Here is a 15,925-nt window from a genome sequence, read left to right as displayed (position 1 = left end):
TGGGTTTTATAATCATTTACTTTTAATTGTAAAGAACAAAAATTTAAAAACCTAGATGATACTCACTGCCACACCCATCTGCAACAATCCAAAAGTCACTCCGTCATCTATTGAACCCAGCCCCTCCACCACCCAACACCCTCCAACGCCTAACAGCCACATCAGTATCACCGCCGTGATACAATCATCAAAATGCCGCAAGCAGGCCCACCACCATCTAGTAGTATTCTTCAGAAAATAAGCTAATTAAAGAATATCTAAATATTTACAAGAAAATAATACACATAATTCTTTTACGTAAAATACTATTACAAGATGGACTCTTATCACTAACATGTCAAAAGGTTCATGGATCTAATCTTAAAAAAAATTAGACTAGATTTTAGTAAAAAATAGTCTTAAACAAGAATGGGACCTTAATCTATCATATCCGTACATATTATATGTGCAATTAGATGATTATAGGGTTTTGGATTTGGCTAATCTAGATAATCTTTGAAAAGAAACTAAAAAATATAGATTTGGATTACGAAACCATACTATGAGATGATTCCAACAATCAAATATTATCATAGTACAAAGAGAGTGAATGGCCCATATTAATCAAAAGTGGGAGAAAAAAAGTTGACAAAGCAATCATATTAATATATAGTGTGTAGACGTGTAGTATATATATACTATATTATAATACAAAGAGTTAATTAAGCTTATACTTAATTAATGCTCTCTACCAAAAGTACATACTCCTTGAAAAGAAGTGCATCCCTTTAGTTATTCTCCTACATTTGTTTAATGGCCAACAAATCCCCTCCCTAAATCTAAGCAAAACTAACCGCAAGAAAGAAGATTTGATCTACTTTCCACATTGCCAGGGCCATAACAATATCATATATGCCACTTTAAGACACCATATATTAAAAATCTAAAAATGAAAGAAAAAATAATATCATGTTAATTTATTTCTTATTAAACCAAACTGTGATCTTGTTTGAACTTAGGAGGACATTTTGTGTCTTTTTCGATGTTCTTGGATTGTTGGGAAGTGACTAAAGAAGAGGAGGACTGAAAGTAGTCCGGAGAGTGGCGAGGGAACTCTGATAGCATTTGAACAACTTCTCTCATTGTTGGCCTCTCAACACTGTTTTCTTGGATGCAAAGAATTGCAATGAAGAACATGTGCATTGCTTCATCCTTGGGCACAGAGATTGTTAGCCTTGGATCAACAATGTTTGTGACATCTTCTTTGCGACAATTCGTTGCTTTCTTGGACCATTGCACTATGTCCACACCTTCACCAAACTCTACACCCACCGGACGACGCCCCGTGAGTAGTTCTAAGAGAACGACCCCAAAACTATATACATCACTCTTCTCGTCCACCCTTAGTGTGTATGCATATTCTGCAATGTACATATGGAAAATATTCATCAATATAATACGTCATAAGATGTTCATGTTTCATTTTATCTTAAAAGTCACAAGTGATGTAACTATTTATACCATACCGTCTTTATTAAAGTTATGGTTTAGAAATGTGGTTCATGTAACATGGTCAATCACAAAAGAAGGTCAAGGACCAGTGGTTGGTTCATTGTGTGCAAGTCCTAAATGTTATGTTGGTGGGTGAACCAAAGCAAAGCAGCCAAAAAAAGAGAGTGAAGAAGTCTTTCCACGTAAGACCAAGCCCCACTTTGTCCACTTTGTTGCTCTCTAAAACAAAAGAGCCAAAGAAGCGCAGGGGTGGTGGACTGGTGGGCTATCTAGGTGTAATTGTGTAAACAGACGTGCATGTCGGGTTAGCTTTCACGACACTCGACGCTTCTTGTGTTAGATAATCACTGATTCACTGTCAGCCTCTGTGTGTTGTGTAAGTGTGTGTGTGTGTGTGCTGTCAGATTCACCTCTCAGATTCTGATACCAGAGACCACTGCATATAAATAATATTAATTCATTATTATTTTATAAAAATGTTTTGGACTTTGGACCCCACAAGAAGCTGAGTCCTCTGGCACAGAATTTAATTTAGAGGCAGTTTATGTGTTTTGTGGTAACCAAGAAAATTCCATGCATGCATCATCTTGTTTGTTTCTGTGTGGCACAGATCACGGTGCTCTTGGACATGTCATTTTAGCAATAACAAGATTTGCTTCAGACCAACAAAAAAAAACCAAAGATGAGATAAATACGACTCTTAAGAAAAACCAAAGATGGTGGCCAAAAAAAAAAGAAAAGAAAAACCAAAGATGGTGGCAAAAAAAAAAAAAAAAAAAAACCAAAGATGAGATAAACAAGTAGTAATTCAATGGACACAAGAAACTAATATCTTAAAATTTAGTATCATGATTACACCGATATGTATATATTCCTTATAGTAATGATGAAGCCAAAAGAAGTTTCAAAATTGCATAATGACATAATATTTAAAATAATGAAAATAAAAAAAAAAAAGTAAAAACCTCTTTAGCTACTCCATAGAAGAGTGCTAGCTAGGAATGAGAGTATTTATCATAAAATTATTTATCCATTAACTTTCTTTTTTATACTATATATATCCATTAACTTGACAAACGTAAGTTGTCTACTAATCTTGTTAATTATTACTTAATTCTTGATATAAAATTGTATATCCTAAATTCAAAAGTAAAACTACTTTAATCATTTCACTTCTATTTATGCCGTTTATAAGTTTAGTGATAAGAGTAATTTTTTTTTTTTTGTAGTGCTAGGTATACTATATCTTGGTACTATATATCTAGTGTATCATCTCATTAGAGATGAGACCCACTGTCAAGGGCGGAGCCAAACACATGACTGGCTGGGCTGAATTTTGCTAAAACAAAAGTGATTATATATATATATATCATATAGAAGCCCAATAGCTATAGAGGTTAAATCAATTAATGACATATAATACCTTTTACTTTGAATATTAATAAAATTATCTTGTACTGTTGAGGTTTTTTTTTTTTTTTTTTTTTTTCAAGTTTATGTATAAATATTTTATATGTATTTTTTTTACTAGAGAAAAATTGTAAGTGATTTAGTCCACCCAAGTTTTAAATGTTGGTTCTGCTACCTACCTATACAAGTGAGATCCACCTCCATTAGAAAGATGATATTCTAGATGGTATCAAGACATGATCGATACCCCTATCATTTTTCATTTATTTTTCTAAAACTATTATCTTATTATAATTATAATTTATTCTCTCAATGCTATAATTGGAACTAAATTTAATATTTAATAGTGTATTTCTCTTACTCGTCCTAAAAAAAAAAGTTGAAAAAAAGTAGAATAATAGATACAGTATTAGGATAGTTACTAGATAGGCACGTAAGAATTGAAAACAATCCAAAATTTGTGTCAAATCAACCCTATGTTGGCTTGGGCCATATTTAGGACTTAGATTTAGATTGCAAGGACAATCCAACGGCAGGGACTAATGGTATGGCCCACAATTTTGACAGCATCCGAGCTTCACATATTAACTAACTTAACTAACCACCAAGTACCACATGCCAACCAACTTTAACTCTACACTCTACAGCTTACACAAACCACGCAAAGCTAGCATGAATTAACAATGTTTGGATTTTGTTGATATTTTTCGTATTAATGTTTTAGAGCAAGAAAAAAGTGGGCATAAATAAAAATGAGAAATATGAATTCTTAAAATTAAAAAAATATGTATTAAAATATTGTAATCCAATCACCCGTATCTTTTATGTTTATTTATGCTCAACTTTCTCATATTTATAAAAAAATGATATTTACAATTGCATCGTCTTAAAATTTATATTCAAAATTAATATGCGGTTATAGACATAAACACAACTTAAAATTGTAAGGCATGTTTTGAGAGAGAGGAAAAGGATGTACATACCAGGCGCAATGTAGCCATAAGAGCCTGCAATTGCTGACATGCATTCGGAGGCGCCGCCGTCGATCAAGAACTTGGCGAGGCCGAAGTCGGCGACGTGGGCTTCGAAGCTGGAGTTGAGCAAAATGTTGTTGGATTTGACGTCGCGGTGAAGGATCAAAGGAGAGCAATCATGGTGAAGGTAGCACAAGCCTTTGGCAGCTTCAATGGCGATTTTGTACCTCAAATTCCACCCCAAGAAGCCGCCTTTTTTCCCATGCAATGCCTCCCCCAAGCTCCCATTTCTCATGTACTCGTACACCAGCAGGTTGGTCTCCTTGTTGGAGCAAAAGGCCAGCAATCGGACTATGTTTCGGTGTCGAATGTTGCCTAAAGTTTGAATTTCGGCTCTGAATCCATGGTCATGGCTGTTGGGGCCAAAACCAAGAAGTTTCTTGACTGCAATTTCGACCCCATTTGGCATTTTTCCATGGTAAACAATGCCTGCTCCTCCTCTGCCAATCACGTTCCCATCTTTCACACATTCGAGGATGTCGGAGATTGTGAACTCGAGCTTCTGAAATGCAGTCATTTTCCATGAATCATGGCAGTTTCTTTTGAACGACTTGGCTTTGATTATGGCGGCTGCGGCGAACGCTAGCGAGCATATGAGGAGGCCTAATGCGAAGATGAGCTTGAAATCCGCCGGCGGTTTTCGGGTTGCGTTTGTGATGGTGGTGAGATTGCAAGGATTGTTTAGGAGGGAGCCACAAAGATGGGGGTTGCCCGCGAAAGAGGAGGCGTTGAAGAAGGCGAATTGCCCGGATTCGGGGAGTTTGCCGGACAAGTCATTGAAGGAAAAGTCAGCAATTGTGAGGCTCTTCATGGTTCCTATTGATCTGGGTATGTTTTGGTTCAAGTGGTTTCTTGAAATGTTGAGGTAATTCAGGATGTGAATGTCGGAAATTTCGGATGGGATTGAGCCAGAGAGCTTGTTCTGGCTCATGTCAAGGTATGTGAGATGGAAACACTTTCCGATTTCGGGTGGGATTTCATGAGAGAGTGAGTTTCTGCTGAGATCAAGCTTGAGTAGTTGATTGAGTTGGCCTATAGAAGGTGGGATTGGACCAGAGAAGTGGTTTCCACTGAGTAGCAGGACTTGCAGGGAAGAGAAATTTGAGAGGGAATATGGTAAAGGACCAGATAGGAGGTTGTTTGAAAGATTAAGCTGGCCTAATTTGACAGGCTCAGATGAAGTGTTGGCATTCTCCAACAACATGCCAGATAGGTAATTGTCTTGAAACTCTGCTAAGTTGAGCAGAGGCAAGTAGATTAGGCCATTTGGTATGCTACCATTCAAGTAATTCTGCCCCAGTCTCACTTTAGTGAGACTAGAACATGTCCCCAAACCTTGAGGGATTGGACCAAACAGAAAGTTTTTCAACAGAATTACTATCCTGAGCTGATTGGATGAACACAAGTTTGGTGGGATTTTACCGGTGAGCTTATTCGAGGACAAATCGAGCAGTTGAAGCTTCCCATTTTGGCCAAGTTTCTGCGGAATTATGCCGGTGAAGTTGTTCATCCACAGCCCCAGAGTTTCCAAATTGGGCAAATCCGCGACGTAGTCTGGAATAGACCCATGCAATCTGTTCATGAAGAGGTTGAAAAGCTTGAGCTGTTTGAGGTTGGAGAACTCAAATGGAATTTCACCAGTAAGTGCATTGTGGGAGAGATCAAGATTGACCAAGTTTGTCAGGTTGCTTAACTGCCTTGGAATTGAACCTGAGAGCAGATTGATATGCAAGTAGAGTGTGTCGAGCGCCTTCATATTACCCAACTCGCGCGGAATTGGCCCGTCCAATTCACAGTTTGAGAGATCCATGAGAACCAGATTCACCAATTTCCCAAACTCCTTTGGAATCCCACCTTCAAAAACATTGTAATAGCCCAAGTAAATATCTCTCAAGTTAGTGAGATTGCCCAACTCACCTGGAATTTTACCATTAAGATCATTTCCTTGAAGTGACAAGTACTCCAAGTTGACTAAACTCCCATATAATGGTGGGATTTTTCCATAGAAAAAATTGCCTCCGAGATCCAAGTACCTGAGCTTGTTCAAGCTCAAAATTCCGAGTGGAAGTGAAGCAGTGAAGTTGTTGTTATAAGCATCAAACACTTCCAAGTTGGCAATGCTTGAGTAGTTCCAATCTAGACCACCATCGAACTGATTGTTGGATATGTTAAGGGATCGAAGGTTACTCAAATTCGAAATGGCAATGCTTCCTGTGAAGTTGTTTCCGGCAAGAGAGAGGTCTGAAAGCCTGTCAAGGCCTGAAATCAGAGGGGACACAGAACCACGTAGATCGAAATTTGTCAAGTCCAGTGACACAATTCGTCCTCTAGAGCATTGAATTCCAACCCACGAACAAACTGATCTTGGAAATGAAGTATTCCAAGTACTTAAAGCCGGTTCGGGGAATTGGAAGCCTTGCTTGAGTGCTACCAAGACATGAAAATCACTGACCAAAGAAGAAGCAAAACAAGAGGTGGTACTAAGAAGAGAGAAAATTGTTAAGGCAATGAAAGGGACCATGTTTTGTTGGATAATGTTCAAGAAAATTGGGTTTGGAAGTATTCAAGGCGAAGACGAAGGGATTTAAGCATTCGGGTAATAGTGGATTTTCCGGAAAAGGAAGGGAAAGTGAGAGGAATCTGAGAAACTTCAAGTGAGTATGGGGTTGAGGAATCAAACATCTTCACACTGAAAGAGTCTTCAAATACAAGGAAGAAGCAAAGCCTCTGCTTTTTCTCTTTTTCTCTCTTCTTTTCCTTTCTTTTCTCTCAGAGAAGAGAGGAAGATTGAAATTCTGTTGGAACTGGTTTGTGCGTTTTCTTTCTATATGTCTCTAACTTAGCCTTCTCTTCTTTAGACAAAGCTAATATGGAAAAGCAGAAGAAAAAGGAGAGAAGAGGGTTTGTTGAAAATATTTTTTAAAAATATAAGATAAATTATAATAGAATGAAAAATAAGAAGGCCGTTGGATAACAGAAATTTAAAGTTTAGATTGGGGGAGGAAAAGTAAAGTTGATGATGCTCTCTTTCTTTATTCATATGACAAAAATGCCCTTTAGCTTTAATCAAAGGATGCTCTTTATTGCTTTGAATGAGAGTGGTCATGGAGTTGCACTTTCAATCATTGAAAATGGCTCCATCGTCTTGAAGCTTTTGGTAAATGACTATCAGCTGCTAAGTGGTACCTTATTTTCAACACACCACATAATGTAACTGTGAGAGGAAAGCATTCAATGCTCACTCAAAGTTGCTATGTGACTGAAAACCAAGGTCATATTTATTGCCTCGCCTCTTTCTTTCTTGGGACCATAATATTCAAAGTTTGTTTGTTTTGTTTCCATGAAAAGAAAATTGTTGGTGGAGACCAACTTTGGATCAAAAATCTTTGGCATTGTGGTTTCTGATGCTCCCTAGAAAACCCAGACAGATGTTCTCTGCATTTTGAAAAAATAAAGACAGTTTTACATAGTTGATACAAGTAACTTCTTTCTAATAAGCTTTGCATCTGCAATTGCAACAATACACAATTTCATTGAAACAATGCAGTAGTGAAAATATGTTGTGTTTGGAATGTGAAAACCTCATAAATTAGAGTTTTGATCATCACTTTTGCTACCATTTACATTATTACACAATAGCAGTAAGGAAGTTTTAAGAATCTAAATTGAAAAAACTGTTTGGATAATGAACTTTGGTATATATAATTTGCAGAAAGCAAAGTACAGCTAGCTAGCATCTTTTGTTCTTCACCATGTTATTAAATTAATGTTTGCAGGAATGGTAAGAAAAGCATATAAACACCTAGATCATGCATGGAGGACCCATCAAATAGTAAAACAATATATCGGTCATGCTTGCCTCATTGTGTATTTTGATGTTTCTTATCCTAAGAAGAAAAAATCCAAAGTAAATTAATTAAACTAAACAAACAAACAAAAAGAAGGGGTAATGTAATTTTGTATAGCCTAGTCTGATCTCTTTTATCTTTGAGTTGGAAACATGTGCCTGCAACATACAGTGGTTGTAAGAAGTAAAAGATGATGATTATTAATATATCATTACTATGTTGTTGAATGATCAATATATAATTATGTTGTGTGAATAGGTTGCATGGAATAAGGAACCAGGGGAAGCTTTTTTTGTGCAGCTTTATTCCTTCTCCTTCTTTGCCCTACAAAACCGGGACCAACTCTCTATGTAAGATGGTGTACAAGGGCTTTAATAGAAGATGGAATAGTCTTAAAGAGGGGGCTAAAAAGTAAAAGCAGAGAGAGATACATATAATCTGCTTTTGATCTTCCACTTCAAAAGCAAAGCAAAATTAAAGAAAAAAAATCCATGAACCCCCTTCCCCTCCAAATTCACATGGAAAAGAGTGCTCTTGTATTACCTTGAACTCATTCATACACAACTCATCTCTCTCTCTCTCTCTCTTTCATAAGAAAAAGAAAAATCTATGGCCCCCTCATACATGGGAAAGAGTGCTCTTGTAGCAACATGAAGTCTCTCTCATGTGGGTTTTGTCATACAATAGTGGTTGGCTCCACATTGATACTCTCATGGCAAGGGACTAATTGGGTGCGAGAGAGAGTGTGCTCTTTTTGAGGTGTCTCTATCTGTCTTATTGATGGGCAGGCCTGCCCTTTTGAAGGGTCACTGTCTTGTGGCTTGTGAGTTGTGGCTTGGCTTTATGATATGGGCTAGCTAATGAGTAATGACTCCTAATGTGGTCACTCAATGTTTAGCTTAGTAATATGCATGGCATAATTGTGAGTCTCTCATGTTGTAGGTAAAGTCCAAGAGGGAACATCTCAACTTCACTTTTGTTTTGTCTTAAACCTTTCATGCGAGTTACAACACTATGAGCCAAGAAGGGGGATTGAATACTGGTAATCAAAGATTTGCAAAATATATAATGACATCTGTTTGTGATAAATTCCTTGCCATATGCAATATGCATGCATACATGGAATGGAAGACCATGGGTCCATCAATTTTCGTATTGCTTGCATTCACATTAATTTATTTGATTTTGTCAATATCTGGTATGACTGTATGAGGTATAAATATTTATTTGTAGGGTAAAAGTAAATTGTTCCCAACCCCAAATAGCAGAGTCACATAGTTACATAGCAACACACAAAAGTCAAAGCACAAGAAACACTACTAATTACATGAGAAAACAAAATCCAACACAAAACAAAATACACATCATAATTGGTAATTTGGTATGAGGTATACATAGCAGAGGATTGTATTTCATCTGTTTGATAGCTGTCAATCAGGATCACATATTTAGATACAATCTATTTGATTAATGATCCTCACTGATAGTTTGTTAATGTAATAAGTCAAATTGTTGACCAAACAACATTATCCATAGAATATATTCTAGAATAGTATCTGAAAAGCTATAGAACAGCTGCTATAAGCTATATAGCAATAACAAGCAGAAATTGTGGGGCTGCAATTTTTTTGATAATTAATTGACTTTCTGTGGCACTACCAGATTGCCCAAAAGGAGAGAACAAGGTTCTCTAGCTATCTTTCTCAGAGAGGAAGTAAAGACTTTATAAGCCGCTCTGAATGCCAGTGGATGTTCCATTCATATCTTGGTGTTTTAGTACTGATTCGAACAGCTGAAACAATGTACCTTTGTTCTCCTATTTCACTAATTTTTTTTAAAAAATAAACAATCACAATTAAGTTCAAACTAAAGTGGATACTTCAGGATTAGAGAAATGCTAAAATGCTAAAAGAATTATATATAATTTTATTTGGTTTCATACTTTCGTCTAACTAGCCTCTTGTTGCGTACTCCTGCATGTAGCAGCTGGAAGAAATTTCAGCTCTTTTCTTAATTTTGTTTAATTATTCTAGTTTATTAGTCTATCTTTCTTCAAATTTTATTTTATATGTTTTACAATATTCTTCGAACAAAGGACATGTTCAAGTTTTCGACTGCTACACCAAACTCCAAACTTTTCTTACTTAACACAAACACCAATTGTTGTCAACTGACTATTAGTCTAATAGTATTTCTCTCAATTTTATTAGTTATTTTTTTGGTCCACGTGGCACCTTACATAAGCAAAAAGGGGGCCTACCACTCTACCAGCCAGTGAGGAGGAGAGGAGGTGGATGTTGCTGGGTTGCATTGGATGGGATCTTGGTTTTCTTTCACCAGTTGAGGGTGGTGAATGAAATCAAACAATAACGATTATGAAGGGAAGACAATAAAAGAATTAGGCGATAATGATGAAGGAGTAATTATGATTAAAAAAATTTAGCCATAACAATTACGAAGGGCAATTGGGTTTTCGAAATATATTTCCTATATAGAATTAGGTACTATGTGCAAAGGGCTCATAATTGGGTGCTTTTTTTTTTTTTTTTTTTTTTTGTAGTTTCATCTTAATTTATAAGTATCATTTTTCATTCCTTATGAGCATGATTTTTACACAATTTCAATACACCAACACTAAAAAACAAAAGTACAAGCATAAAAAATCACATCCACCTAATTTTGTGTTTTACTATTAGTTAGTTACAATATTTAATTGACTAACAATTACAACCATGTAATTGAGTGATAGTTACAATGAATCTAACCTTATTGTCGAGCTTAGGAAGCGACCAATTATCCATTAAAAAAGGTATGACAATCGGTCTACCAAGTAAAAATTTAGAATAAATTTATTTCGAGTCGATTGATACCTGCTCATCACTTAGGGATTCAAGGTTTAGCTTCCATCACTACTCAAATTTGCTTAATTTTGTTTTGTTCAACCGGTTGAGGCGTTTCAAATGCCTGACATATTGGTCTACTTTTTAAATGTGGATTGATTGGTCACTCGTCAATACATTGGCCTTTTTTTAATTTTTTTTATTGCAGTTTGATTTCGTACCCAACAAGATAGTGTATTTAAGGTGTGGATTTGTCCTTATTTGAGTTTAGGGCTTGAGGTTTAGTTTTCGAGTTCTAGGTGGACCTAAACCTTGAACTAACAAATCTACACCCAAAAGTACACCATCATTCCAGGGGCAGATGCAGGGTGGGGCCAATATCCCATTGAGGGTATTGATCCCTATGAACCCAGAAATGCTAGGCTTGAGAATAAATTTTGACCCCATGAAGCTTGAGTCTTGGTGGCAGGTGCAGGGGCAAGAATGCATTCAATGTGTTTGTGTAAATGTCTAAACGAGAAAAGAAAAATCAGATTGCAAAGGAAGGAAAATAAAGGGTGAAAGGGTGAGTAACAGTCACGTGAGATGCATATGGGTTTTTTTTTTTTTTTTTTTTGCATTCTAAACTTCGTTTTGGCAAGTTAATTAAAAAAGAAACCAAGTAGAAGAGAGTCAAGAGCCTCACCCAGTGGCAGTGCACATGAATGAAGGACAAAGCAGAGCCAGACCGAACCCAAGGGCCAAGGCAAGAACAAAGGGCTGAACTGCTGAAGGCGACTCCCATGCGCTCGCTCGCGATACCAGATCCAGAAACGTCGTCACCCCCTGCTCGGCTGCTCCCTAACAACGGCCCATGCTCTCTCGCATCCACCCATGTTGCTCGCGAGTTGTGACTGCTCTGCTTGTTGGGTTAATCTTGCCCCTATAATAGTTGATTTTTGGATCTGCCACTGATCATGTCAGATATGAAATCAAAACTAAAAAATATATATAAGCGTGCCGATCGCTAGTCCATTAAAAGGTGGACCATGTCAAGCATTTTTTTTTTTTTCTAATCAAAGGCAATGCGCCTACCTCATTCCATTGAAGTTAACCAAGAAGATACATCATCTTGGAGGTAGGTTAAAAAGAAAAGCCATTGTGGCCCTTCCTCCTTCCAAACATGCTCTTGAGTACACAACTCAAGTTGAAACACGCTAAATGATGTGAAATTAACACCTCAACCAATTTAACTGAAAAATTTAAGTATGTTTGAGTAGTGAATTAGTGATTTCCACACTCGTAGCTATCTTGTACACTTGCACTCCTCCTCCTCATTTTTATGCATGCATTCTCCTTTTGTTTATTCAATTACTAAGAGTCTAAGACATGTATCGAATTAATGAGAGGACTTTAAATCTACAAAATTAATGGAGGGTTAATTATATAATTGAAAGTCAAAAATGCGCATTTGGATCATTAATTAAAAAAGAAGAAAGTATAATTCATCCTAGCTCATATAAAATCAATAATTGGATGAAGGAAAATGCTAAATTTCTTTACATTTTTTTCTAACTTTTGCTTCCCAACCTACGTGGCATCTATTCATTTGACAGAGTAATCTTTTTTTTTTTCAATAAAAGAACTATTCTAAATTAAACCTAAAATTGCTCAACTTGTCAAATAAAGCTTACAAATCAATTTGAGCTTGGAATTGCCTAAGATTATGAGTCAAACAAGCACCTGAGATTTTATGGTTTTAATAGTACTTTGATGAGATGAACACTATTACAAAGTGAAAGACGACAGAAAAGAGTAGTTGACTGCGATGATAATTTTGAATGGCAACAACAAAAGGACAACCATAAAATTAAGTTGGCGGGAAATTTAAGTACTAATAAATTACTTAATTGGGCTACAAGACATCATAATTAGTATCACATATGAAATCAATTATGGGACCTAAAGAACATTATTGTCCTTTGACTAGGAGATTAACCCAATTTATGAAAGGCTAGAGAGATAAGGTCTATGGCATTAGTTTCATGCTCAAAAACCTTTCAAAGAGCTTTCCTCAAAGGATAGCAAATGAATCATCTTTGGAAGGTAGCAAAATTGTTCTCCTTATAAGCATCACCCCTTACCTTAGTAAAGGAAAAGAGCAAAGAGGAAGAAAATAAAAGGAGAAAGAGAATAAAGAAAAAGAGAAAATTGGAGCTAAAGCATATATAGTTATGCTGTGCCCTGATCTCTTTCTACACACTTTGTTCGAGGGGGCATTGATTTAATGATTTATGCATTGATCTATTGCAATGAAATCAGTGTGGTATAATGATGTATTCAAAGACTTCGTCAATATGATGTAATGATTCAAACTATAATTTTTTTTTCTTTTAAATAGGTTCTCATATAAGAATTATTTTAATTTACAAACAATTAATGTAGTTATAAACTATATATTTAAATAAGCATCTAAATGTGTTCAAATATATGGACCAACAAAATATTTTTGATATACATTGAAATGATTTTAATAATAATCAAATAACTAAATAATTTTTAGTTTTGACTATAAATTAAGGGAGGCGATTTTCGCACTCCTTTTTTCTCCGTTTGCATTCTATCTCCTTTTTAATGTATTTTGTATATTTTTATTATATATTTTTTCAAATTTACCCTTTATAGCTGTTGAATTTTTATTTTAATTATATTTCAGTAATGATTATTTTTTCTTAAATTCTCTCATACTTATTTAAAAAATAAAAATAAGTAATTTTCTCTCCCCCTCGTCGTATCTTCTTCATATTGTATCTCTTTGCCTTCTATGCTATTTTTTTTCTTTTGTAAACCAGTCTTGTACGTGCTTCCAATCATCATTCTATACTTCATTAGGAAAATATGTATTTAGCCTCTCATATTTTTTTTCGTTTTCTTCATGAGGGTCATGATTTATGTATCGTATTCTTTTGATGATGGGTTTTGTGTTATGAAATTAATTGGGGTTTTCAATTAGTCCACTCTCTCATTTTTTGGTCTTTTGACACTGTCAAGAAAAATGTTCTCATGCCAAGCAACCACTACTTATTTGTAGCATATTTGATTTTTTAAAAATGAATTTCACATGACAGCTTAATAAGAAAAAAAATATGTACTATATCATGACGATGGACAAAAGTATAGAGAATTACATAAGTTTTTTTTCCTTTTTAAAAGAAAGTTATATAAATATATATATTATTATGACAGTTTTAAAAAATTAAATGTATAGGATTTAATGTTGCATAGGTGACATTCTATAATTAAAAGTCAAAGGGTATATGTGGAAAATAAATAATAAAAATATATACAAACATTTAAAAAAATAAGAAGGAGTGCAAATAGAGAAAAAAGGAGTGTGAAAATCACCTCCCTAAATTAATTATGAACTTAAAACATGGATCATTCGGATATATCATTAGACCCCATTGTGAAAAGTGCAATCCAACACAAGACATTGGTGAGCAAATTGTCTAGATTCTAGTATATCCCAGGCCAAAAAAAACAAAACTTTGCCAAACAAAAAAGAATAAAAAAAAAAAAAAAGTGTGCACACAAACTACTTAGCATACATCTTCTGATTGTTTTTGTCTCTACTTGTTTTTGCTTAATTTTTAATTTTAAACAAGTATTTATTATCTAAAAGTATAAATCAAATTATATAAAATGGACTTATAACAGTTTTTTGGTGTGATTAAAGTTACATAAACTCTTAAATTTAAATTACACAGTTAGAATTACAACAGTAGTACTATAGTGTTGGACTGCTTATATAGTAAAATGAAGCACAACCCCCTAGTACAGTAGTACGTATGACAGGAGTGCCTAGTATTATAGTGTTCAATGAAATTAGCTTTAATTTTCACTAACAAGGATTTTGGATGTAATAGAATAATATTCCACCCATATCTCAAAACTAAAAGTATACTACTCTATAAATAATATCTTAAAAACAACTAAAAGACAAAAGAATTAAAAAAAAAAAAAAAAAAAACTATATACCCAGGAGGAGCTGTTTAGAGATTTGTCATTAACCTCTCAAGCACATGCAACCAACAACAAACCTCTCATGCATATAATTCTTCAAAATCTTTGTCCTATATACATTTGCTTGTAATTATTTAAGATGTTGAGACTTTGTTGGTCATATTTAAATAATATTAACGGTTTATTAGATTGTAATCCTTGGGAAAAATTGTTTTCTAATATAAACCTATTGGATATTTGAAATATAACTTTAGTCCTTTGATTGTGCAACCATGTCAGCATCCAGCAATTTAACGAATTACAGATCAACCATGTCCCCAGGTGAGAGTTGCAGATCAAACTGGGTTTTTGTTTTTGTTTTTTGTTTTTTTAATTTAATTATTGGGTTTTTTTTGTTTTGTTTTTATAATTTTCATTTTTAAAAGTTTATTAATTTTTTTTATATCGCTATTTTTTAAAGCTATATCAGTGTGCTATATTGACACTTAACGGTCTCCTACACGAAAAACTTAACCGAGGTATGTAGGTATCAAAAAATGACAGTTGAAACACGTCTTTGCAACTTTTATTAATTGGAGTACCAACTTGAAAAAAAATATAAATTTGAGATACTTACGTGCTATGTATAATCTGCGCTTTATAAATTTAACATTTTAACCTTTTTTTGTTTTCCCAAAGGCAGCATATATGATAGTGACAAAATGGATATAATTAATGTTATCAATTATTCTTGAAAATGATTAGGCAGCATTATAGTGGAATCAACGAAGTTGGTCATTTATTGATTAACATAATGACAATTGCCAATTAAAGTAATATAGATCCTCCTCCTTACATTTCCATGGTCAAAGCTTTAATCAGAGGAGGAGAAGGTTTAATTTTATAATTAATGATTGTTTTGGCGCCAGCAAGTGCTATTCGTGTCATCTCAGCTCCTAATCATAAAGTGTAGATTGATATCTCTTAGATATCGTGATAAGGTTACCTCAGAGAATCTAGTGATGACATAAGAATTGAAAAAGAATGAGCCAAAATATGCATCATGACGTTTGAAACTCTACAATATGCACCATAATATTAGATCTGTTGAAACTATGATATCGATTCATGTTTTTGACCATCTTTTAAAGCGTTAATTATTTGCTTATGGAGAAGTTATGAGATTCATGTATTTTCTTACGTGACATGTGATAAAGGCATCCACCTTAATTTCTATTAAAGAAATTTTCATAAATCAAATAGTCTTTTCTTGTCCAAATTATCCACAAATGTTATCTGAAATGGCATATATATATATATG

The 15,925-nt window shown here is 34.6% G+C and overlaps 1 protein-coding gene across 1 annotated transcript; it reads right to left on the bottom strand.

The window, feature by feature from the left end:
* Positions 1 to 702: 702 nt before the first annotated feature.
* LOC147279819 (uncharacterized) lies at positions 703 to 6,681 on the bottom strand. The gene is made up of 2 exons (XM_086251680.1): positions 3,885 to 6,681; positions 703 to 1,400 (listed from the first exon to the last, which is right to left on the bottom strand). The coding sequence occupies exons 1-2, from the start codon at positions 6,454 to 6,456 to the stop codon at positions 967 to 969; spliced, it is 3,006 nt and encodes a 1,001-aa protein (XP_086107806.1). The 5' UTR covers positions 6,457 to 6,681; the 3' UTR covers positions 703 to 966.
* Positions 6,682 to 15,925: the final 9,244 nt, after the last annotated feature.

Source organism: Dryas octopetala, chromosome 7, assembly GCF_963921425.1.
Source record: "Dryas octopetala chromosome 7, drDryOcto1.1, whole genome shotgun sequence".
Lineage (NCBI taxonomy): Eukaryota > Viridiplantae > Streptophyta > Magnoliopsida > Rosales > Rosaceae > Dryas > Dryas octopetala.
This window is presented reverse-complemented; position numbering and strand designations above follow the sequence as displayed.

Coding starts and splice junctions, on each gene's coding strand:
- LOC147279819 (XM_086251680.1), bottom strand. CDS start 6,456: ATGGTCCCTTTCATTGCCTTAACAATTTTCTCTCTTCTTAGTACCACC. Junction 1,401..3,884: donor TTATGGCTACATTGCGCCTG/GTATGTACATCC, acceptor TGTACATTGCAG/AATATGCATACACACTAAGG.